The sequence below is a fragment of the Alnus glutinosa genome, chromosome 1, assembly GCF_958979055.1.
Source record: "Alnus glutinosa chromosome 1, dhAlnGlut1.1, whole genome shotgun sequence".
NCBI lineage: Eukaryota > Viridiplantae > Streptophyta > Magnoliopsida > Fagales > Betulaceae > Alnus > Alnus glutinosa.
Window position 1 is genome coordinate 7,349,720 of NC_084886.1, and position 25,434 is coordinate 7,375,153.

The 25,434-nt window shown below is 36.5% G+C and overlaps 4 protein-coding genes across 8 annotated transcripts in view; 3 read left to right on the forward strand and 1 right to left on the reverse strand.

The window, feature by feature from the left end:
* Nucleotides 1-113: 113 nt before the first annotated feature.
* LOC133869677 (uncharacterized) lies at nucleotides 114-4,398 on the forward strand. Of its 3 annotated transcripts, none has more exons than XM_062306759.1 (6): nucleotides 572-711; nucleotides 2,028-2,440; nucleotides 2,705-2,769; nucleotides 2,846-3,021; nucleotides 3,422-3,530; nucleotides 3,685-4,398. In XM_062306759.1, the coding sequence occupies exons 2-6, from the start codon at nucleotides 2,422-2,424 to the stop codon at nucleotides 3,982-3,984; spliced, it is 669 nt and encodes a 222-aa protein (XP_062162743.1). In that variant the 5' UTR covers nucleotides 572-711; nucleotides 2,028-2,421; the 3' UTR covers nucleotides 3,985-4,398. The 3 variants fall into 3 exon arrangements, with proteins under 3 accessions (XP_062162728.1, XP_062162743.1, XP_062162736.1); XM_062306752.1 differs by having other exon boundaries at nucleotides 2,028-2,418; XM_062306744.1 differs by lacking the exon at nucleotides 2,028-2,440 and having other exon boundaries at nucleotides 114-711.
* Nucleotides 4,399-14,636: 10,238 nt separating this feature from the next.
* Nucleotides 14,637-19,196, forward strand: LOC133869719 (probable 6-phosphogluconolactonase 1). Of its 3 annotated transcripts, XM_062306796.1 has the most exons (5): nucleotides 14,639-14,703; nucleotides 15,066-15,149; nucleotides 15,315-15,514; nucleotides 15,597-15,732; nucleotides 18,440-19,196. In XM_062306796.1, the coding sequence occupies exons 3-5, from the start codon at nucleotides 15,342-15,344 to the stop codon at nucleotides 18,929-18,931; spliced, it is 801 nt and encodes a 266-aa protein (XP_062162780.1). In that variant the 5' UTR covers nucleotides 14,639-14,703; nucleotides 15,066-15,149; nucleotides 15,315-15,341; the 3' UTR covers nucleotides 18,932-19,196. The 3 variants fall into 3 exon arrangements, with proteins under 3 accessions (XP_062162787.1, XP_062162780.1, XP_062162796.1); XM_062306803.1 differs by lacking the exon at nucleotides 15,066-15,149 and having other exon boundaries at nucleotides 14,637-14,703; XM_062306812.1 differs by lacking the exon at nucleotides 15,066-15,149 and having other exon boundaries at nucleotides 14,651-14,790.
* Nucleotides 19,197-19,933: 737 nt separating this feature from the next.
* Nucleotides 19,934-24,328, reverse strand: LOC133869740 (fructokinase-like 2, chloroplastic). Its single transcript, XM_062306821.1, has 5 exons — nucleotides 24,151-24,328; nucleotides 23,439-23,773; nucleotides 22,700-23,343; nucleotides 21,635-22,106; nucleotides 19,934-20,360 (listed from the first exon to the last, which is right to left on the reverse strand). The coding sequence occupies exons 1-5, from the start codon at nucleotides 24,189-24,191 to the stop codon at nucleotides 20,134-20,136; spliced, it is 1,719 nt and encodes a 572-aa protein (XP_062162805.1). The 5' UTR covers nucleotides 24,192-24,328; the 3' UTR covers nucleotides 19,934-20,133.
* A 142-nt stretch (nucleotides 24,329-24,470) lies between these two features.
* The window catches only part of LOC133869749 (folate synthesis bifunctional protein, mitochondrial), a 3,149-nt gene continuing 2,185 nt past the window's right edge, over nucleotides 24,471-25,434 (forward strand). The window contains exon 1 of the mRNA XM_062306829.1: nucleotides 24,471-24,568. The gene's annotated coding sequence lies outside the window, so the exon portion shown is untranslated. The remainder of the gene's footprint in view (nucleotides 24,569-25,434) is intronic.

Below are 25,434 nucleotides of genomic sequence, written 5' to 3' on the forward strand. Positions count from 1 at the left end.
TGAACTCTTGTGTTATTATTAATTAGATATTAATGTTTTTATTTTTATCTTGAACTTGTATACCTTGATAATACAATTCTTTACTTATATAATTAAAAACTCTTTTATTTGTCACCAAAGAAAAAAAAAAGAAAAAGAAAACCTCCGTACATTATTTTCATGCTAAATTGACCTCAGCCCACGTTCAATATCAGTCGAGGGAAGTTCCCCATCGACCTGGAAGCTAGAACGAGGAATCGGTGGAATTTTCGGGAAGGGTTTGTAGGGTAGGTTAGCACACCTTAAGTTAAGAAGAAACATGCACCGGCGGCGGCGATACTAGTGGAGCGTGGGCTAATACCTGAACCCAAGAGAACAGAGGCCAGAGGGGCCGAGAAGTGAGAACAATGAAAGGCAGCCGCAGGACCATTCAGGCTATACTAAGCAGTACTGGCAGGTCGTTTTCCTATTCCATTCCAAGGGTCTACTCCCCATCTCTGTCGTATGTGAAGAAAAGGCTTTCTTTCTTAGCATCCTTCCCTACCCAGAGACTGCCCCTCCAAAGCCCTTTTCTTTCTCGTTTGCTTGACTTCCCTCGTAAACCCAACTCCTCCGTAGTTTCTTCTTCTGTTACTCTTCGGCTTGTGAGTACCAGCAGCTCCTCCTCCTCCTCCTCCGAAGAACAGCAAGATATTGATGTCGACCCTAACGAACACGAAGACCCATTTCAATGTAAGCTTCTTTTTGCCTGTTTCTCTTAGCTTTTCCATTAACTTATATGCCAATAAAAAATAAAAAAAATCATTTATTTCTTTTTCAATTTGTGATTTGGAATGATTTAACCGTACTGTGTTTTCTTCGTGTACATCCATCCTGTATGTGTTTTTTTTTTTTTCTTCACTCGCTATTTTGGTTTCCAAGATAATTTACGAACACAAAGGGAAATGAGAGTTTGAATATTGTTGTTGGTGCCCCCTTGATTTCCAGAGCTCTAAGCAAGCCTAGTCGCTAGATAGGTTCAGCTGACTGCGCTTTTTTAGTTTCTGGGTTCAGAAATTCTGGAATTCATATATTTTTTTTTTTTTGGTTTCTTTCCCTTCATACTAGACAGAACACTGGTGTTCGTATGTAACTAATTGAGAATAAAAATGCTGCTTTGGGTCATTGTTTGGTGGGTTTGTGTGAGGGAAAATAATGTAATGTGTTTGATGAAACGTTTCTCTCGTTATATTCACCGAGAGCCTTGCTTTCATTTATAATAGTTGCTGCAATATCTGTTACAACCGTGTACAACTGTTTTCCAAATTCAAAATAGCAATTACAACAGAATGATCTAATGATAGAATACAAGCTACAATTCAATTGTTGATTTTGAGATTGTTCTATCCTTATCATGAGAAGTCTTATCTCCTGAGGTTTGTTGTGCAATGGCATTGTTTGAGTTTTGAATATCTGTAGCATCTGATCCAACATTATCTGATCCAATAGTTTGAGGGCTTGGAACTGACTCAGTAGCCTTGTTTCATGTTTCTGATTGGCATGTTGTCTTCGTGTTTGATCAAAGTCCAATCCCAATTGCCCTGGTTTCAGTTTCTGTGACTCTGGATAAATATAGTTCAGTCGATTTACTTTGAAACTATGCTATGAGTTACATACTTCGGACTTTCTAAAAGTACTTTAAATTTTTAGCCTTGTAATTTCTTTACTTTTTTCTGTTTTCCTTGAAATATAAATTCTTGAAGTTAGGAAAAAAATAATACATGTTTACTTTATTAACTTGATTGAAGGGTTTGAAATTCAACCAATTTTGTTCGATTCCATGGATATATTTCTCAATATTAACATTGTTCTTTAATGTTTTACACATTAGTGCTGCATAGAGTGGGCATTCAATGGTTGTGTTTTTTATTTGTGAAGTTCAATGTTGAAATCAAATTTGTAATCCTCGCTTTTGATGGATACTTACATTTCATGAGCAAAATCAGTTTTTTGTCAGCAAATCACTCTTGGTTTGTATGTGATTGTTGACTCACATATGCATTGTGCAGCCCAATAACGCCGCTACAAGCTATCCCCACTACAATACTGCTGACCTTCTTGAGAACTATTTCCATTACAGAAGCACTTCGTTCGTTTTTTGACAATTCACTAATCATGTTGAGCACTGCAACTTGGTCTTTCAAATTGGTGCCTTTAGCCACTGAGTTCTCTGGCGAAATAGAATTGGTTCTATAGGGCAGTAGTAATGGAGTACTTTCTTCTTTAAGATTGGGCTTTCTCATCAGTCCCTTCATCAGCAGCATCCAATATATATCCTGAATCCGGAAGCAACCTATTCTCATCAATCCATGGGTTTCACTTTTGGCTTCTCTTTGTTTTGCTGTCTCCTGACAGGGAGAGACAGAGATTTGAATGATCTGAAAGAGAAGATGACTTCATATTATGTGTTGTATATTAAAATGTATTTTAAGAAATTTAATTATAATAGGATTTCATTCACCAGTGTATTGCACTGTAGCAAACTGTGGAATAAGGATAGCTATTACTATTCTAGTGTTAGAACCAAACTATTGAATAGCAATAGCTATTCCATTCCTGGTAATAGCTATTCTTTTTCCCAACGGAATAGTCATTCCGTGTATCAAACATGCCCTTAGTTCTAGCTTTTTGTTTCATTCACCATAGACGGTGATGCTATCTTTGCTGAACTATTTTTTATTTGCAGGTGAAACAATTGGAGAAGGAGAATCCACAGATGGATGGGAAGAAGAGGATGAGGCCGAGCCTGAGGTACAATATTCTGGCTTAAACCATCTCAGCTAAATCAATCTACATTTCGGTTGATGAAAGTCACTCATATATATAGATTGGAGATGGAGGTGATGGTGGTGGAGTTGTTTTTCAAGGTGTCCCATGGGGTGAATCGACTCTCTCTATTGCCTGTGACGTCTTGTTGCAATTTGGCAATGACATGAAACTCTATGCTTTCAAGACGACTCCTCGTGGATATGTTTATGTGAGGCTGGATAAACTTACAAATGAGTAAGATCTCTGCTATTGTTTATCAAAACCTTATGGTAGTGGATTTATGATCAATATTCTGCAACTTCAGTAGCTAAAAGGAGTTCAATTTTTCAATAAAGCCTGTTTTCCCATTAACCCTAAATGATAGCATACCCTATGGTCAAAATATAAGCTCTTCTGATAGTTAATTTGCTCTTGTGCTGAAGCCCCATGTGCTATAATGCTGAGGCATGGACGCTCTGCTCTAATCTATCTTTGACCAAGGTCTTTCATAATGTTCCACACTATTTATGTTGGTACCTGTAGTTATAGAAAGGTACATCTTACATATTAGTTAGAGGAGATAATCTTATTACGTTTATGTCTTTATTTGAATCTCCATGGTTTGTTAAGATGCCAATATTGCTTCCATATTCAGATATGGTTGTCCCAGCATGGAGGAGCTTGAGAGCTACAGTCAAGAATTCAAGAAAAGATTGGATGAAGTTGGAGAACTTGGAAAAATACCTAATAATTTGGCTCTTGAGGTATTGAACAGCTAGCTTTCTTCTGTAGTTTGTATATGAGGCTTTAATCATTAGGCAGTCGGACTTTTGCATAAAATGATAAAGATTTATCTGATTGATGAAACTTTTTATTTTGTAGATAATATATCAAGAACCCTTTTGTCTTGTTTTCTAGGTATCATCTCCAGGGGCAGAGAGGATGGTAAAAGTACCGGATGATTTGGATCGGTTTAAAGACAAGCCTATGAGAGTGTGCTATGTAGATGTGGAGTCTAAATGTCAAGAAAAGGATGGTGTCTTTATGCTGGATTCCATGGAAACAGAATCGGAGAGTTGTGTGTGGAAGTTGGCAAATGTGAAGGAAAACAGGGACCCTGAAAGTAAAGGTAGACCTTTAAGCCGTAAACAGAAGGATTGGAGATTAAAAGTGCCATTTGGGATGCATAAAAGGGTGTTCCTGTACCTTGAATACTGAAATTTTACTAATTGAGTTGTATTGAAGACCGCGAGATGACATGATGAAGTTGTCTTTGTGTTAGTTGATGAAAAGATCCACTACAAAATGCAGATTTTGTGCGGCATTCCTGGATCCCCACTCCAGTTTTTTAGTATCCCAACTCCTTTAATTTGCAAACCCCTCCATCTCTTTTTGTTGTTGTTGTTGTTGTTGGTGGGTAGTGGGCCGAAACTTTGGTCTGGGTTCCATGGTGGATGGCCCAGCCCAATGTGCAAACGTTAGTCTACGTGTAGTCCTTCCGTCCGTACGTACAATTGTACAAAGTAATTATGGAGTCGCTTCTTTGTAATTGACAAAGAAGAAAAGAAGACAAGGAAGGAAAGAAGACACTTTACTTGACAGCGTGATATGAACAGAGGCTCTTTTAAGCGATGGAGACGGTTTGTCCTTTGCGGAAGTTAGTTGTTCGTTGGCTTATTTGCCTCGTCTTTCTCTCTTCCTTCCTCTCTTCTTCTCCAATAATTTGTTGTTTACAGCACGATTAAACAGCTTCAAAAAAAAAAAAAAAATTATAATTATTATGGATGGATATGACCCAGATATGGAAGCTTTTTGAAAAAAGTAGGTAGAAATGGCAGGACAGAAACAATAGATCCTCCCTTCTCCATACAAATAAACCTTCCCAAAATGTAAATAAGACAGAATAGATGATAGTTTCATCAACTTTCACATGGAGCTAAAAGCAGGCGCGTTTAAGCCAAAAGAGGATTTCTCCATTTTAGGTTCACCACAAGTAAAGCTATCAATAATACTTCTTTTATTTAGGATTCAATTCGATTCGATTCTCTCCACTCATCATGGTTGGTTTGGAATCTTCGAGAATTATTATTATTATTATTATTATTTTTTTCTATTGACTAAAAAAAAAAAGAAAAGAAAAGAAGAAGAAGCTATGGAGCTCAGTAGTCATTAATCATTACAGATAAGTGGACCATTACCAAACAAGTGGATTTTCTTCATCCTCTATCCTTTTGATTAAGACACTTTTTTCATGTACTCACAAAAAAAAAAAAAAAACACTTATTTCGTCAGCAACATACACAACCTAATTAGGTTACCCATCTTTATTGGTTAGAAAGGACACTGGCAATTGACATTGTTGTGGATTAAGCCGTCCCTTTCTTCTTTCTTGGGTACATATTTATATACATTTTGCCCTCCCAAGAATAAAGTTTGTTAACATCTTTAAACAAAATAACATGCCAATTATTGACCTCCTGAGCAACAGATGAAGCCAAAAGGAAATTAAATAAATAATAATTTTCACGTCGGAGGAAATCTTGGAGCAGTGTTTTCCTCCAATCAATTTTGTGAATTATTGGGGGATGAAAAACTGCTGACGTTGGTGATTGATAGTTGTAATGATCTTAAAATTCAAACTCAACGGCTAAAAGCAACGACATGAATACAATGATGAACAACTGCTAAGCAAAATTTCAAACCTTGGCAGATAATGCCAATTGGAGAAGTTGGAGAATATGAAGGGCCATTATTAATGCTGATGTAACAAGCCTTGGCTATAGAAAGATCACCCAAGGGGCTGTTTGTTTCAAAAATGTATAAAAAAAAAAAAAAGTTCTTTTAAAAAATTATGTTAAATTCTCTTAACTAGCTATGTGTTACACAATTTTCCTCTCATTATATATATATATATATGTGCGAATTATTCAGTACCGAATAATATTGCCGTGTCCCATTTTACTGAATTGATGTGCTAGTATCTATTAATCGTTAATTTTTTTAAACAAGGATTGATTTAAATATCACTTTCACATCAACTCAATATCATTGAGTGTTCCATTTCTCTTTATAATGAAAGGAGACCTAGTGGTTCAAGCAATTATGAATATTATTATTCATGGAGAACGACATAACAAGGCAGGAGAGCCTAGAGTAGAGAGAAGTCCATGACAAAGGGGCATGGTTTAGCCTCAGGCCTCAGGGTTCAGGAGCAGTCGATGTACGTAGGTGGTCCCTGCTACACTAGCTTGTAGGACATTTTGTCCACCATACCTAACTAATGCTTGATCCAAAAAAATAAAAACAAAAAAAACTAATGCCACCCAATTTAGGGGCTTTTAAGATAGTGAAAATTAAATTAAATATTTAATTGAAATAGGAGGTGAATTTAATGGCGAAGCAATTAGAGATAGCATGTGGCATACGGAGGGAATTTGCTCAAAGTTAGAACCCCACACGCTAGAGTTTCATCCACATTAATGTACAAGCTAGGGAAGACATCATTCGCCAATTTCAGCTGCCGTTATTAAAGACATTTTTTGGTTGCAGCCAAACCACCATGACTACATTGACTGGTACTGTTTTGTTTGATTCTTTTCATTTCTTGTGTACTTGGAAACTGTTTGGTCCAACTGTTTATTATGGAAGAAGATGAACAACTTCTCCCACCTCCATCGAGTCCAACTGTTTATTATGGAAGAAGATGAACAACTTCTCCCACCTCCATCGAGCTTTTAATATAACGAGATCAATTTTCCAAGGAGAAAATACTCATCTAGTAAAATATTGTAAGCAAATTATCTTGAACAACTAAAACGAGGGAGACAAATTTTTACTTATAAAAAACTATTAAGAGCACCTAATAAACCACAAATCAATCAAAAAAGAAACGATTCCTCTTCCTTTCTCTAGCTGGCTCTAGACTTCATCTCTCATAAAACGGATCTGAGAGGAGGAAGGAGTAGACAGAAAATAGATCTAAGAGGAGGAGGGAGCAGATCTGCTCCCTCCTCCTTTCCCTTTCATTTTCTACTCTCCGCTCCTATCCTCCCTCTCCCACTCTGGTTTTTTCTATGTTTGTAGGTGTTATCCGACTAGATCAGCAATTTCGGCATCTCCGCTATGTATTTGTCCATCTACCTCCGTGTTGTGCTGTTCATCTCCTCATTGGCCGTTGCTGCTGTTGCTTGCTAATTGTATTTTTTTGCTTTGAATAAGAGTTTTCTTCTCTTTATATTTGCCCTCATGAATGATCTATGTGATGGAGGTTAGTCAGGTGTGAAGAGTTTTCTCTCACAACCTGGATAGTTCGATGTGAAGGGTTATCTCTCATGTCCAGTTTAAATAAATTTTTCTATGTATTTGGCTACCCATTGTCTTAGATTTAGTCTGCTCGAAGCAGATATGCTCTTTAACTATTTTTATATATGAGTTAGCAGAAGATGAAAGTCATAAATAGCACTTCGTTGTAATAATTTTGTTTGTATATATGACTTTGTAACCTTATAGCATGTGGTTATGATTTTGCAGATCTTTTATCTTTTGTGATAGAAAAGTTTTATGCTTGTAATCTTTGATCAATGAAATACTCATATGTTTCGTTAAAAAAAAAAAAAAAAAACCACAAATCAATCAAAAGTCATCATAGCATATGTTTAAGCTATTTCATTATGCATCACATAAAACTCACCTAAATTTTCACCTTCCCAACATCTTTATAATTAAGAAACTCTTATACTTTCTGCATCAGCAAAAGGAGAGACATAACTTTGTGAAATCGATTTGACACCATTTCAACATAATCACATTACTTTCTTGCAATTAAGTAATCACATCAAATGGGTTGGGGTCCCAAATACTATGAATATATGATATATTAAAAAGATTTTCTCTAGTCCACCCATAAATTCTTAATAAGGAAAAAAAAAAAAAATCTTATCTGATCTTGTGTCAGCAACTAACCATGGATGAGAAAGGCTAAGTCCCCACCAACCATCACATTTGTGCAGATGTGTTGAGATCATGTCTAGGTAGAAACTGCTTAGAGAGAGAGAGAGGGAAAATTGTTTGATAGTTAGGTTTATGTTTTCCACTATTTTTTTTTTTTTTTTTCTAAGCCTTCCTCCCATTATTTGGTTGATGTGCGCATGCAGCAGGAACACTCCATTTAGTTGGCCACCATTCACATTCTTCACCCTCTTTCCTCTTCATCACTTTCAAATCATGCATGTAGATCTCTTTAGTAATAAATGACCTCATGCATGTGTGGTTATAAAGTCAAAATAACATTTACATAACCTTTAATCTATCCTCCCCCACCCACTCCCCCAAACACACACACACAAAAAAAATCACTAATGATTCATTGAACATCTTTTATATATTGGACCATTTGGTGCTGCTTAAAAAAGACCTGCCTACTCAACTTGCTTGACTTAACCTGATAGAAATCAACAAAAATCATTTGGTTTTCACCAAGATCGGTTGGGGGTAGGTGAAAATTTTAAGTTCCAACCTAGGATTGGGTTGGTTTTCGAGTAATTCTAGATGTAATACGTACTCATGTCTAGGTAGAAACTGCTTAGAAAGAGAGAGAGAGGGGGAAAATTGTTTGATAGTTAGGTTTATGTTTTCCACTATTTTTTTTTTCTAAGCCTTCCTTCCATTATTTGATTGATGTGCGCATGCAGCAGGAACACACTCCATTTAGTTGGCCACATTCACATTCTTCACCCTCTTTCCTCTTCGATCATCACTTTCAAATCATGCATGTAGATCTCTTTAGCAATATATGACCTCATGCATGTGTGGTTATAAAGTCAAAATAACATTTACATAACCTTTAATCTATCCTCCCCCACCCACTCCCCCAAACACACACACACACACACAAAAAAACACTAATTATTCATGGAACATCTTTTATATATTGGACCATTTGGTGCTGCTTAGGGCTGTTAAAAAAACCTGCCTACTCAACTTGCTTGACTTAACCCGATCGAAGTCAACAAAAATCAATTGGTTTTCACCGAGATCGGTTGGGGGTGGGTGAAAATTTGAAGTTTCAACATGGGATTGGGTTGGTTTTCCAGTAATTCTAGATGTAATACGTACTCAAGTTCCTCTAATAATGATATGACTTTTAAAATCACAATTGAACTTATATATGATTAATCATCATTATTGAATTTTGATCAAATTGTGATTTTAAAAGCCACACCATTATTAGAGTGACATAAGAGGGAGATAGATATGAAGTCTAGAATTACTCATTATTTTCGTTCCTATACCTAACCCTAGCTAGCGCCAGGTTCCTCACCCTTAGCCAAGTAATGCTAGAAGTCTTTCTTGTGTCACTCTTATGTCCCTCCAAAAATTATGTGACTTTTAAAATCGTCATTTGATTAATGATTTTTTTTTTTTTTATCAAATTGTAATTTTAAAAGCCACCTCATTTTTTAAGTGACACATGAGGGACTTCTGGAATTACTCTCCTTAGCCGCTCCTAAAAAAAAAAAAAAAAAAAAAAAAACACTTGCTGCCTCTAAAAAAAATCTTTTCAAGCACGACTTTCTGCCAAAGGCCACATCCTCCCCCTCCCCATTGCCATCATCAAGACACTTTATGTAGCACCCCGCTTCATAAATAAGAAAAATATAGATATAATTTGAATATAATAGTGGGTAAAATAAATAGAAAATACGTGGTGTGAATAAATGCTAGGGAATTGGACATGTAGGGATTTCATTTTTAATTAATTCGAATTTGGGTGAGTTCAATCGATCAAACTTGGGTTTGATCAATCGAAATAGAATCTACATGTGGGTGCCACGCGAGTGGGTTGGTGAAAAATTACCAATATCAAACGGGTCTATTGGACTTCAATCGATTGAACAGGGAATCAAGTGTGCGATTAGGTGATCAACGACGTGCATTGAATGCTTTTTGCAAAAAGTTTCATACATCTGACTCTCTAATTTGGAGAGGCTTTTTGCAAAAGCACTCTCTAAAAATGTTTTATTGATTTTTTTGTACTCTCCAAATGTGGAGAGCGAATGTTGAGAGAGAGATGAAATAAAATAAAAAATTGTCAAAAAAAAAAGATTATTTTAATAAAGTAGAGAAAGATATAGAGAGATATATGGTATTTTGAAAAAGTAGGTAGGTAAAATAGAAAAATGTAATTTTTTTTAGCTAAACTTTATTTAGAGAGTGAGATGTGGATGGACCATAAAGAACTAGCAGTACTTGATCAAAGGGGCCGGGCAACGGTATAATTACTAATTAAGTAATAACAAAAGGAGCTTTAATCTTCCTTTTGCTGCTCGATCTCATTTTGTTATGAATGGTGATCGAGAATGCATGGAGAAGTGCTAAAGTTGAGAAGTTGCTCTCAGAAATTTGTTGAATATGGGAAGTGGGATTTCATTTGAGAGCATGATAAGAGGTGTTTATATTTCTTTTTGTCAAAGTCAGAATGAAAAGGGAAGGGAAAGATATCAGCCAAGACGTGGTTCATGGCTCCTCCTGCTTTCTCTCATTCTCTCTCAAAGGATTAAACAATGCAGGAAGCCATGAATACATCATGCTTTGATATAATGCAAAGATACCTCGAATTGGGGTAGGAAGTCTTGATTTGTCATTATGTGGGGCTTTGATTTGGTGGGAGGGGGAGGGGCTTTATGCTTTTTACTTCAACACCACACCTTTCTTTTGCCACTGTTACCTGATTTTGATCTCAAGAGATTCCAAACTCCCTCTTAATTGATATATTCATCATTTTTTTTTTTTTTTTTTTTATTATTTCTATGGTGGTGGAGGTTGGAGAAACTCAAGAAAATGATGGCTGGGCATGATAAATCTTCAACACAAACACTTTGAAAGCTGACATAAAGTTTGGTTTCTATAATTAAGGAATAGGCCTGAGGATTGAAATGGCATAAACTCTTCCAACAATGCAACAGCAAACTATAATTGGAGACTATATTTTTCTTTCTGAAGTTGACAATAACTGGAGTCTACATTGAAAAAACTGTAACACACCATTTGTTTAAAACCAAATCCTTGTCAGGATTGTTATTGGATCTTGAATACAGAGACCCAATACCCAATAAAATCCCGGCCGTCCATTCTATTACATGCAAGTTGGTTGATAAATGAATCGGGTGGCTTTGACTGATCTGATCATGGGTACCCATAAAACCATACATCTATGCTTCAATGTGCATCTCTACACAGGACAACCTCTCCTAGTGGAGGAGCATAAAAGGGACCAAGAAGTTGATGGGGGTAAAGTATAGGACACAACACAGAGAGAAACATATAAAAAGTGTACATAAGCTGGTTTTGGGGAGACAAGAGAGAAGAAAAATAAAAGTGAGCCAATTAAGAGAGAGAGAGAAAATGATTTTCTTAATAGAAAAAGGTCGCATAGAAAGAAAGGAGAAAAATTATAACCGTTAATACAGTGACCATACGACAGAAAAGCATGCAACATTATCTACATGCAGCTACCCAAATACATAACCAAGTCAAAAAACTGCTCAAATCATCGACCAAGCCCATTAAGGTTGCCCTGACAGATTGCAGAACAACTCGATGACTCGAGCACTGCCTTGATAACTAAGAGTTACGTATCTCTTTAGTACATATTTGTCGGCCGCCATGGATGATGCTGACACATGTGACCAAAGCTTCGAGGAAGTGGCACCCGGCAAGTCTCCAATAGGCACTCAGGGTACGTACCACATTGAGCCAGCTTTGCAGCATTGTTTTATCAATTACCAAACAACTGAAATGAAAGGACGCTAATCTATATATATAGCTGCTCTTATTGTTACAACTAATGGATTAGTAAAGCCTCAAGAAATGGCTTTGTCACTTGATTTCAAACATGTTTAATGACAATCTTTAATATCTTATCTCATGTTTTTCCGTTTGTCATAGCACAATCCATGGCCTAGAAATTAACTGACATGATTTCCGTACGAACTGACACATCTTTTGTCGAGGAAGCTGTTTTGAAAACTTGAAATTAAGTTGGGGAAAAAAAAAAAACTACTCTTAACAGCACCCAAGCCAAATAAGTGGAATTCAGATCTTAATTCCTTCAAGGAGGTTTCTGGGTGTAAATCAAATTCACCGTGTAGAATGTGTTTAGGACCACAAGATTAGAGTTTGACAATTTATGTCTACGTGTTCAAATCGTGTCAAAGCATGAGTATAAGATTATATAAGTTAACTCTAACTCAATCTATAAGCTACTTTTGGTCATGTTGATATTATTCTAGAGGGAGACACTCGATCTCTTAGTGATCTTAGTTATTAATAGTCCTACTTCTTTTTCTTTTTGGTGTTTTTGTAATATTGTTTCAGATACTAGTGTTCTTCTTTTTTCCTTTAAAAGCTTGAAGGCTTTGAAGGTTTCTCGTAGTGCCAACTTTAGGGTACATGCTTTAGGTAAATGAGCCGATACCAATCATGTTTTTGGTAGCATTCCCAAGAGTTCTCCCATTCTCTTTTCCATTCGGATTCAGAGTGGTAAGGACCCTCCCTTGTAACCTCTTTCTCCATTTATTTAAAAAAAAAAAAAAAAAAAAAATTCTAACTCAATCTATGTAATTAAAATGATCAAACTCTTCAATTATAACCATCTAAATTTGTATTCAATTCGTGTCGGATTTGCGATTCAAATAAAAAATTGTCTGTCAAGATTTGAATATAAGACTATATAGGTCAACCTTAATCTAACTCATTTAATTAAATGGGTCAAATTCTTCTCCCCTGATCCTTTAGTATCATTCTTGGGGAGAAAATCCTCCCCCTTTGATTAATAATATTCCCCATTTCATCAAAAAATAAAAAATAAAAACCCTTTAATTTCGGGTCCGTAAAAAACGGCCAGCCCTACACAAGCCTCATAACCTAAAAATAGAGGGAAGCACATACTACCAGCCCAGACTCTTATCATTGTACCATTTTTTTCACTGACGTAGGTATCAGAGGTCTCTTAGTTCGGGCTAGGGGTGTAAACGAGCCGATCTTGAGCGGGTATTGCCTGTTCGGGCTCGGCTCGTTTAACAAACAGTAAAGCTCGAGCTCGAGCTCGAGCTCGACACGAGCTGAAAAATCTTGTGCGAGCTCGGCTCGCGTAACAAAAACTATTGTCCGAGCTCGAGCTCGAGCTCGGCCATTTTGGTCGATCCCGAGCTCGAGTACTCGGCTCGAGCTCGGCTCGTATCATAATTTAAATTATTGACTTTAGCAAAAAAAAAAAAAATTAAAAATTAAACCACAAATTTTCAAAATAATGTGCACTTGCACGTATTAGAATTTTGCAATAAAAGCAAACAATAAGGCAATTGCCAATGAGTCTAGAATCTGAATTACAATTATCTATGAATCTATAATAAGTAATTAAATATGGTCAAATTGATCATTATGAATTTATGAGTCATAAATCATAATTTATAACTACCTACTAATAATACAAATATTATATGATCATACGATCTAAGTATTATCATATGATAGCATATTTAATGTATTAACATGATTTAACAACTCGTATGATCTTAAATCTTAGATCTTAGATCACGTGATGTAATGATTATTAAGTATTTAATGATAAACTCATAACATATAATAAAGTAATTGCATATTTTATATTTACATGTCATATGGCACAATGTTATATTATTATATGATCATATAACCATATAATCTTATTATATAACATGAATAATATGACTAATAATTATATCATATGACTAATAATTAATTATTGATATTATTCACTTTTATTATTTTATATACCTATAACCAATTAATATATACTAACTAATAACTATTGTTATTTATTACTTAATTTATGCTTACATATAGTATATTATTTATTAATATACTATATTATAAAACTAGTTTTATATATATACACGAGTCGAGCCTTAATAAACGAGTCGATCCTTATACGAGCGGGTTCACGAGCTTTAGTCGAGTCGAGTCGAGTTTATACGAGTTTACATCGTTTAATAATCGAGTTTGATTTTCGTGTTCACGAGTAGCTCATTTAATAATCGATTCGAGCACGAGTCGAGTTTATTCGAGCCGATCTCGAGTAAGCTCACGAGTAGCTCAGCTCGTTTACACCCCTAGTTCGGGCATTTGGCATGTGATCCCTGTATTAACACTAACTACACGCATATAAATTATAACATAAATTCATATCCCACTACCCTTTATAGTGTATATATATATAACCCTTTTTTAAGTCTTGCCAGACAAATACATCGGTACAGTTTTCAGCAACAGGGTAGACACTGGACAGGTGTTTGGTTAGTCTTCAATGACTCTGCTCTTTTGCCCTGTTTTGTTTCCTTTTATATATATATATATATTTATATTATTTTATATTTCGCAAAAATAAGCACCCAAAATACTTTTGTTCTCAATATTAACTCAAAAAGATTTTTATGTATTTATTGCTTTTTTTTTTTTTTGACTCAGATGTTTTAGCAGTGGATCTAGTATTGAGGGATTTTGAGATTTTTCCATCATCGCTTGTTAAAAACAGAGAGAGAGAGAGAGAGACAGAGACAGCGAAGTAGTTTAATTATTCAGTCCATGTCTCTCTAGTTTTATCCGTTTACTTTGAAGAGAGAGAGAGAGAGATTTTAGTTTTTTGTGCGTGTGCGTGTACGTGTGTGTTTTGTCATAGTCATTGGATACACGTGGAAACCCAGAAGGTAAAAATTCCTCTCAACTTCTTGTGAAGGTTTGGTAATAATCAGAAAAAAATGGATTAGAGAATAAATTTTTTTGCGAGTATTATATATATATATATATATATATATATAGTAATTTCAATTGCATACTAATCTTCCAGCATCTATCAGTTTCTTACTCCTTTCTGCCACCCCTCTCTTCTCCTTCTCCTTTGTAAGCATTTCTCTCTTATTGTATTTTTGTTCTCCTACGCATTGTTTGCGGCGTCAGGAATCTTAGATTGCATGGGGATTCTTAGTGGTATTTTTCTTTTCAATTGTATTTTTTTAGCTCCTTGGCGTAATGGGGTTGTGAGTTGAGAATGTTTTATGATCCGGGTATGTTTGTATTTGTTTTGAAATGTGTTTCTTTGGCTTGATTTCGGTTCCTTTGCGTTGATCTCTGGATAATTATCATACCCTTTTGTTGGATTGCCTTCTTGTCGTCAATTTTGACTCCATGCACACAGTGATTTGTGTTACCACATAGTTCATAATTTGTTTCAAGAATTTCAGTTTGTTATTTGAATAATCCAGATTGTTATGTTCCCCTGATATAATTCGATGCCTATGAGCTGCAAGGAGGGTGGTTATTTCATGTTCCGGTCCATTTTCTTCTAAGTAATTATCGATGTTCTTTCTGTTTTTCAGTTTTCTTAGTATTGGTTTCATATTGATTCTAATTAGTCTTTCCTTTCTTTAAATAAACCAAAGTCTGAAGGTGATAGTGGATTTAAAAAATGAACCAATCTAAACTTCGGTTTCTTCTTGTTCTTCTGTTTCTAGGATAGAGCTGTTAAACTTGTTGAAAGCATGGCTTTCTCTGGGGCTCGTAATGAGAGAGGGGAGGTGAGGATCCATGAAAGTTTAGATGAGCTTAGCACTGATTTGGCATACCATATTGCTGAATTATCAGAGGCATCAGTGAAGGAGCGGGGTGTCTTTGCCATTGCGTTGTCTGGTGGTTCGCTCGTTGGCTTAATGGGGTAACAAAGCCTTCCTTCTGCTGCCTGGTTTCCTTAGTTTTATGATTTTGGTACTTTTGTTTAAATATATCATGAAAAACAGGAAACTCTGTGAAGCTCCTTACAACAAGACTGTAGACTGGGCTAAATGGTATATATTTTGGGCTGATGAGCGTGTTGTGGCAAAAAATCATGCTGACAGCAATTATAAGCTAGCTAAGGATGGCCTATTGTCCAAGGTTTGTACCTCGACTTCATCGATTCTTCTTTATTTTTCACTTTACATCTCCATATGTAGGTTTGTGTTTGTTTCTCAGAGAGGTTGAAGGGGGATGAAAGTAAATGCTTCAGATCGGTTGTCTTCCTTGAGAATTTGTATGTTTGTTTGTTTCCACTCCATTGCTTTAGGAAAAAAAGAAGAAGAAAAAAACAAGCAAAAAAGAAAATGGTAGATGGCCATTTTATTCTAATTTTCTGTACTGAATAAGCAGATCAGTTGTCCATAGTAGGTTTGGCTGTGTCAGTTCAAATCTTCCTCAAAATTGATCCAGATCCCATCCAATTTCCGGAACTTTTACAAGACTAGCTTATTTGACAATATATTTTGCACCAAATATCTTCTAAACACCCTTAGACTGTCATTTTTTTCTTCATGTAGAGTGATTACTAAGATATGCAAGATCTTCTAGACTTTCCCGTCAATGGAAAATATTAAATGCTTCAATTCTTTAACTGTGACCTGGAACTAAAATTTGTGAACTGGAAGTAACAGGAGCTTATCATGTTTATTTAGTCAAGCTTCTACTATTTGAAAACTTGGTTCCTAATGCTGAACTTCGATCTTTCCTGGATATCTCTATGCCTTCTTTACATTCCCCCTATATCTGCTACAGCTATCTTCTTTTGTGGAAATTCAAGTTTATTAAAGTTGGTAGCTAATAAAAACTATCTTACTAAATTTAACGTCAAGGGAAGGACTATTGCCAAATATTATTTTGGTTGTTATGTAGTCATTTTATGCTGTATTAATCTTCTAGTTAGGCAATATAATAACAACCAAGCAGCTACATTAGTACCCTTCCCTCTGAAGAAAATCGTCGCCTTGTGCGGATATAAATCTTTTGTCTACTCTTTGATTTATGATCTTCTGATTTTATTACTGTATACTTGTTCTCTTACTGACTTAAAACACGTCCTTCCAATTGAACTCAATTTAGCCTTGATGTCAACTAATTGGGGTCTGCCATACATATCCCGTTTCACCTTTCTATTCCATCTAGGAATATTTTTCTAATATATGTTCAGCTTCAGCAACTATATCTTCCCTCATTACGTGAGTCCGCATGTCTTTCAGCCTTCATGCTGAACACCGCTTCAAATTGAACTTCATAACCAATGCATTGGCCTTGTTGCACAAGAGCAAACCCTATTGGATGACTTTCTACATCTCGCCATCAATTGGCACAGCCTTTAATGCATTGGTTATGAACTCTCCCCCTGGAAAACAAATATATGATACTGAAAAGGGGGAGAGTTCTTAGAGGCACTTAATGGAGCTGAAATAGCTGCCAAAAAAAAGGATCTGGGGAGAATTCTCATGGGACGGTGGCCTGGAGGGAGTAACTTTCTAATGTCAATTTTGGGTTCAATCCTTGCCTATATTTTGTGTATGAAAGAGGATAGTTTGTTTTTGACAGTTAAGTTGTTGGTTGGAAGTAATTTCATGGTTTTTTCATGCTTTGAGTTCATGGATCTAGTAGGTATAGAGTACTAAATACAATCTGACTGCAACCTGCAAACCTTATGATAGTTGCTTCATTTTTTTTTCTTATTTTAGTCATTGACGCTGTCTACCAATATCATTATGTAAATGTTGTTGGTTCAGCTGGTATTGGCAACTTGCAGACGTTTCCTTTTGTTTTTTGTTTGATATTAAAAAAAGGAGCTTTGTTGTAATAAGGTGGTTTATTGGCTTTCTACATGTTATTTTTATGGAAAACCGATTTCTTGCTCTTCCCCACAGAGAAAAGAAAAAGGATTCCTTACATCAAGAGTTATTTAAATATCATTTAGGAACAGAGTCATTAATTTACAAATCATTTGACACGCTCATTTTGAAATGATATTTGATAAATCAGCTTGATTAGTATATTCTCAACTTTTTTTCTTTTCTTTTTTCTCTTTTGATAGTGTTGTACCATACTCAGAACTAACTGCGTTTTTGAAAGTTTGCCTGGAGAGTAAATATCATGCAATTCAACATCATCTTAGAGTAATCTTTTTAATGACTAATTAGTGTGTCTGAATGTGCTCAAGCATGTTGTTTAGTTACACATGCCCTTTCGTATTACCAGAGAGCTGGTCCTTATAATCCTTCAAATGTCAAGAAAAGATGTTTTCCTGTAATCCTGCAAACTGAGGTGTAAGCTGCTAAGCTCTATGTACTTCTAATTGGACAAATGTTAGACCATCAAATCTTGAATGTAGTACATATATGTATGTTTTGCATCAGCCTTCAGGTTAGTATCATTCGTACTATTATATGTAGGCATGCCTTTCTTTTACTATTGTGTCGTCCAAATGTACTAGATACACCTTTACCTTTTAACTGTATATGTGTCCTGTCTTGAGACGTAATGGTCTTCCAACCAAAAAGCAGGAAATAGGAAAAGGGACCTATGCATTTACCTGAATGCCACAGAAGTCTTATTTTCCATGTCATGAAACTCACTTATGGTTCTGCTTTAATCTATTTCTTAGAGGTTCCAAACACACTCTTATGTGATTGTAAAAGTTTTTAGTATAGCCATTCATTCTTTTACCGAAAAGCTGCAAGTCAAACAGTAGTCAGCGGATTCAATGCAGAGTTTATTATTGTTGTAGTTTTGTTTATTCTTCACCAGTCATTTAAATTCTCATTAGATCATTTGCACTTCATATTTGCAGGTGCCTATAGTTCCCAGTCACGTGCATTCTATCAATGATTCAGTGTCAGCAGAGCAGGCTGCTGATGACTACGAGTTTGGCATCCGTCAATTAGTGAAAACTCGTGTGGTGAGTGTGTCTGAGATTAGTGATTGCCCCAAGTTTGACCTCATACTCCTTGGAATGGGCCCTGATGGCCATGTTGCCTCACTATTCCCTACCCACTCAGTACTCAATGAGAGAGATGGTTGGGTAACTTTTATTACCGATTCGCCCAAACCCCCACCGGAGAGGATCACATTTACTTTGCCCGTCATCAACTCAGCTTCCAACGTAGTTGTGGTTGTGACAGGCGAGAGCAAAGCAGAGGCTGTACACTTGGCAATCGACGACGTGGGACCTGATGGCCTGTCGCTGCCTGCAAGGATGGTCCAGCCAACGAAAGGAAAGTTGGTGTGGTTTTTGGACAAGCCAGCTGCCTCAAAACTTGACCGCTCTCAATTTTCTGAGTAGGTTCGAGCTTGTATTGCCGATGTGTATGCTTGTATGTAGTGGTGGGATTCGACCCTCATGGATTATGTTCTTTTCCATTAGTTCCCTCCTTTTGTTTTGTTTTTATATTGTTTTTTCTCCCTCTTCTGGTTAAATTCTCCCCATCTTGCTATTTCTTGCTCTCTTTGCTGGAGAAGTGTGATCATCCTTTTTTGTAAGAGGAGGTTAATAAGGTTGGGGCCTTCATGCAAAAGCTTTTGGAATAGCAGGTTCATGAAATTCAACAGCATCTTTTTTCCCCCCTCCCCATGCTCTCTTATATATATACATATTCTCCACATTTGTCATTGTTATTAGTTTGCGAAGTAGCATAATGCCTACAAAATGATAAATTTGAATTGAAACAGCAGATTACCAGAATGTAACATCAAGCTGTGGCTGACAGTGTTTGGGTGCTAAGAATTTGAGGCATATGAATGTCTATTTTTTCTCTCTTCAAATCTATTGTTACTTTCTCTTGTTGGATCAAGAGAAAGGATTATACCCCTGGATGCAGTGACTTTGGCAAAATAACTAATTATGTGAACATTTGGAACATATTGACATAAATTTTACTTATTTTGGAGTAGAATATACGTAACCTGCTCAATTAAAAAAAGTAATTGACACTCGTATCTTTCAAATATTAAAAGTAATTGACACTCACAAATCTTTCTAGATAGCGACTATATTCATATTAAAGCGTGCGGTTTTCAAATTCTACACGGATAAGATTGGCACGACTTTCATTGTATTTTATTATTCCCATCAAATGCATCACATCTTTCCCTTTAAAATGATATGTAAATGCCCCCAGTGTAGAACAGGTCGCAACTGGAAGCTGTAAATATGCTAAATTAATGGATTGATGATTAGTGCTCTACCCATTGTGGATTTAACCAAGAAATAGCAATATGCGTAGAGCCATTATGAGCTGATCAGATAATCAGAAGAAAAATGCAGGCATTAGGTAGAGACACCGGCGAATTTCAATTCTCATGCTTTGATCATAGATGCTATCCCTACAATACAAAATTGGTGTTGAAAAAGTAGAGCAAAGACCAGAATCCCCACCAGTTGTCTAAAGGGAATAGTCATTCAGAGCTCTTTACAAGGGAAGCATTTTTCTCCAACTATCCGAGGCATGTAACACTAAACTATATTAATCAGTGCAACCACCCAAGTCAACTTACAGGCTTCAATGTACGGTATTCCATTTCTGTTATTGACCTAATGCCATTTGAATCAGGGACCACTTCTTCCTCCATATCTTCTTCAGGAGGGAAGCCCCGAGTTTGCCCGAGCAGCCATTGGTCTGTGACCCCACAGTTAATTGCATATTTGATTGTGTGCTCTATGTATCCTTTATCGGTAATTAGGTCTGGCTGAACCGTCAACATTCTCAGGAGAGCTGGAAAGGTGTCAAAAACAGAATGCAAAAGTAAGGTTTAGTTTAAGTGAAAGATCAAGCCTCATCTAGCTCCTCAAAGATCATTTCAAATCCAATGCATGAGAAAAAAAATTGCAGCTAATCACCAGCATGCATCGATGATGTCAAAGAGCATCCAATTCATATTCTCACAATTATCTACCAGCCTGCCTAATTGCAATTTTCACATTTGTGTTGTGACAGATGCTTCTATCCAAACTAATTGATAAATCACATTATTCTACTTCTTGGCATAAGACTTTGTCACGGTTACCTCTTCAAACATTTACATGTAATAAAATCAGTTCGTAAATAATTCAGATCATATAAAAACAACATTATGTAATTATAAATAACAATAAAATGAAATGCAACATTGGGTTAGAGAGAAAGTTATTTACTAGTAAGTTAGAATGTTCACTAGTGAGTGGTACAGTTTGTTAAGCAGTCGAGTCTACGGGCATGTAATAGTGACCAGAGTGATTGGTAGATATAATATGGTTTGACCCAAATCCACTTGCTTAAGCTTTTAGGTTAAGATCGTATCACAACATGGTGTGTTAAACCCTCACAAAGAACTCTCCAAAGTGTTAAATATGAATTCTCATGGACCCAAAATCCACACAAGTGGTATGAGAGCCGATGATTCAAGAGGACAAGTGATAGACACGATAGTATTCTTGTTGGCGACGCTTGACACTTAGATTGAGTCCAACATAGGATAATAGTAATAAGATTGAACAGTTGATACAATATTGTTTAGCTCAAACCTATAGGAGTAGGCTTTTTTGTTAAGGTGGGACACCGACATGTTATATCAAGCCCTCACAAAGAGACTCCCCAATATGTTGTAATGTGCAACATTTCATAAACCCGGGATTCCAACATAAGTGACTAGGAAAAGAAACTGCTTGCTATGAATTGCTTTCAAATGGTGCACAAAACTGCTGGCTTGAATCTACACCTTTCTCAGTACAGAACCTCACCTATTCAGATAATTAGCTAGCACAACACTATTGGACCTGTCACTGCATTTCTTATGTAAGCCACTACCCCACAACCCCACAAAAGGAGGTTGACTATATTATGTCACCCTCAAGGTTCTCTCTGAAGACCACTTGATTTCGATGATGAGCCACAGAAAATAGGTCGCAGTGAATGTGTAGTGGCAGCCAAAGAAATTTAGGCTAAACAGGCCTTGCTTATATTAGTCAAAGTGATTATGCCAATAAATATGCACATTTACAAGACTTTACCTGCAACAATGCCATCTCCAGATGCTGACATATCGCAAGTGAAAGGAGTAATTGGGGCATCCTCCATCCCAATAACAGCGCCATTGTGTTCCTCAGTGTAATAGTGTATCTTAGAAGTCCCATTTGTCACAAACAAAACCTTAAGATTTTCATGCCAAAGAGGTGAAACCACTTCAGGTTTATAATGGACAAACTTTGAGCTGGCATTATTTTTAGTGTCAAACTCCTCAGAGGGCTTGATCCCACATAGAAACTCAAGTTCTTGCTTAGTAACCTCAATAATATCTGCTAGATTCCACACCTGTTCTATAAACATCTTGGTCTCTTCGGCAGACTGCCATAGAGGCAATGGAATGTTTACATCATAGAAAATAACTCCTCCCAGTTTCTTTGAGATCTTGATGGCCTGCAATGTAGTTGATCTCATATTTCGATCAAGCAGGGAATGCGTGCTGAAGTAGAACATCTTTGCCTGCATAATACATCATTAAAGAGCTCTATAATTACTTGGAGCAATCTAGCCAGTCAAATTTGAACAATTTAAAAAAGCAGCGTGGGATGCACACATAGATGGGAGATGCATGCTAAACGAGGATGGCAACCCAGGAAATGCAATAAAACAGTATTGAATGCCACTTGTGAAACTCAGAGCACCAAAAAATAAAAAAGAACAACTTCTTTCATTGTAAAGCATATAATATGTCAGTGATGTGCAATCAGACAAACTCCTATGAAGAGAGATGTTCAGAGAATCAACTGGTGAGACTCACAACACGCAGAAAGATGTCTTTTCTGGTTTCCATAAAATTCAATTATCACCCATGCCTTAATAAGTAAAATAACAGGTAATTCATCAATAACCACGCAAGCAACCCTGAAATGTTTCATTTCGTCTTCCAAATTCTAAGAAAAACTTGGGTTCTCTTTATAAGAAGCCAAGTATATATCAATTCAAGCTAAACACATTGTTATATCACCAATGAACAGGATGACTTCTAACAACTAAAAACAAGCACGACAAGTATGAGTGAGATTATCTCTTTGTACAGGACTGAAACCTTGTACCTCCTTTAGCACATCAATATTGATCTCAGACTTTGATAAAGAATCCTCTGCACAGGGTTTGACACAAGTCGTTCTCAAATTAGCCCTCTTACCAATCTTCATCTGTGATATTGCTGTCGCCTTTTTACTATCAATGCGGACTGAGCGGGTTTGAACTTCATTCACATTCAAATAATATAGCATGGCCCGACCATACTCATCATCTCCGAGTTTTCCCATGAAAGCAACCTTACCACCCAAGCTTGCAAGAGCAATTGCAACACTGCCTGCAGATCCCCCAGGAGACCTAATAAATTTTTCAGGGGCCCAAAATGCATCCTTCATGCTTTCATGGATTTCGTAATCTATAAGTCTGTTGGCAGGCCTTCCTGAGGGCACAAAAGCATGTTGTGCAGCTCCAAAGCAACAAACAAGAGGAGGCCAACCGTATGTGTAGCTAATATCTTCTCCCTCCTCTATTTCCAACTCTAGGTCTTCCTCACTCTTGACCTCCACATCTGCAATAAATGTAGACTCCTCGAGATCACTAACTTCTGCTTCACTGACTTTATCCTCCACATCACTATCATCCTTCTTCTTGGTCTTTCTCCTCCTCACCTTCTTCTCGGTTTTCTCTTCCTCCAAGCTAGTAGACGTAGATGCAGCTATGAATATAAGTAAGATATAATGAGAATGAGTATATTTATATAAAGCATTTGTGATGGGGCCAAAAAACCCATGTAATGAATAAGAGAAATACTTTTCCTTCGAGGCCTTCCCCTGGTTTTCTTGGAATCGTCACTTGATGCAGAAATTATGCTTTCATCACTTGTAGCATCACTAGCAACCACCAACTCAGGGTTATCCTCTGGATTATCAGCGACTGCTTTCTTCCTAGTTCGTGCACCGGCACGTTTCGTAGTCCTCGTTGTTTTCTTCTTTACAACAGTCCCATTTTCATCAGGTCCCTCTTCGCCTAAAGTTCCAGAAGCTTTCGTCCTAGAAACAGCTGCAATTTTCCACTTATTTTGTAATCTAAAGTCCTGAAGTTGCACAAAGTTCAGTGGCAAATCATTCGGCCATTTTGAATGGCACCTGCACAATTGAAGGGGCAAAATTACTAGCATAATCCTCACTGAGGAGTTAAGTAACACGAGGGTAGATGGACAATAGACTGTAACTAATTAAGGGTATTAGATTCCTATCAGATAACTTGGATTCTTCTTCATATATCCCATACTATAAACATTAAGAAAGAAAGAAACTATATCTAACAAAACCCAGTTAAGATTATTTTTCTTTCCTTTAAACTGCAATTGACATAGTCAGTGAAGGACAAAATGGATTTCGTTTATGTACGGTATCCAACCTTGCAGTGCAAAAAAGAAAAAAAGGAGATGGTTTTTAGATACTAACATATCTAAAGATTATACCTACATGGTTAGAGAGAGAGAGAGAGAGAGAGAGAGAACCTGGGGAATGAAAGAAATTGGGTGAAAGAAAGAGACGCCATTAGACAGAGCTTCAAAGAGCTCCGTGTTGCGCAATTCAGACTACTGGGTGTCTGCCTTAGCCATGGCTGAGGCAAGGGAGGGTGGGTTTAAGAGTGAGAGTGGGTTTAGTGGATGAGGACCTGTTTTTGTCAGGTCTCTGGAACAAAACGACTTGTTTTAAGAAAGGGAAGAAAGACGGCACCGCGTTGTCGTTAAAGAAATAAAAATACGAAACTCTCAGGAGCTAAACGACTGCGTATTGGTAGAGGCGCCAATCGGGTAAACGGCCGTCGTTTAATAAAATGTTCTCTTTCCCTACTCACCTGCTCACCCACTCCTCTCTCTCTCTCTCGCTGCAGCTCGTTCGGATCGAATATCTAATCGTCTCCCAGAAAAGGTTTTCATCTCTATTTCTTCATTTATCTTGTCATCTGAAAAAAGATTTTTTTTTTTTTTTTTCTTTTTCTCATCATGCTTTCCTGAATATAACCGAGAAATTCAATCCATTTTCTGCTTTGAAAAACAATATATGGACGAACCCCCAATAAGCTTTCCTTCTGTTATCGAGACATTGGCTCTGCTGTAAAACTTAATGTAGCTTCGTTTGTCATTTTATTCTTTGGAACTTCGTTTTCTTCCATCATTTTAACTTTTGATTTGTGAATTTCAAATTCTGAGCTTTTTAGCATTAATTAAGTGATTTTGGAGCGAAAAAGTGGGAGCTTAACTGAACTTCCTAGCTCTTAAATTTGTTAAATTCCTTAAACGGATAAGTACCTTGTTTAGATTATTTGAAAAGTAGTTTCTTTTGGGGCTGTCTCTGATCCAAACATGGGGAATTAAACATGATTATAGAGCTCAACTTACAACTAAAACGTTTAATTGCAGTTCTTTTTTTTTGGGTCGAATACTTGCAATGCTACACTAAATTGTATCGGAATCACTGTTGTGGGGTTAGGAGTTAGACAGGAGATATACAGAGAAACACCTAACTAGAAAAAGAAGAGAGATGAAAAAAAAGATTCATGAAAACTAGAAATATGAAAACAATCATAAGCAGCTATCACTGAAAAAGGGTATGGAAACAAAAGGCTTTTAGCTCTGCCATCATCACAGTCTTCAAAGCTCTGGTCATTTCTTTCTCTCCAAATGCACGACATCAAATAGAGCTGAATCATCTTCCACATAGCTATTTTAATCCCCTTTATTGGTGAATTGGAACTCTTCTGATTTTAAATTATCGAGAAATGCCTTCTTTTTCAT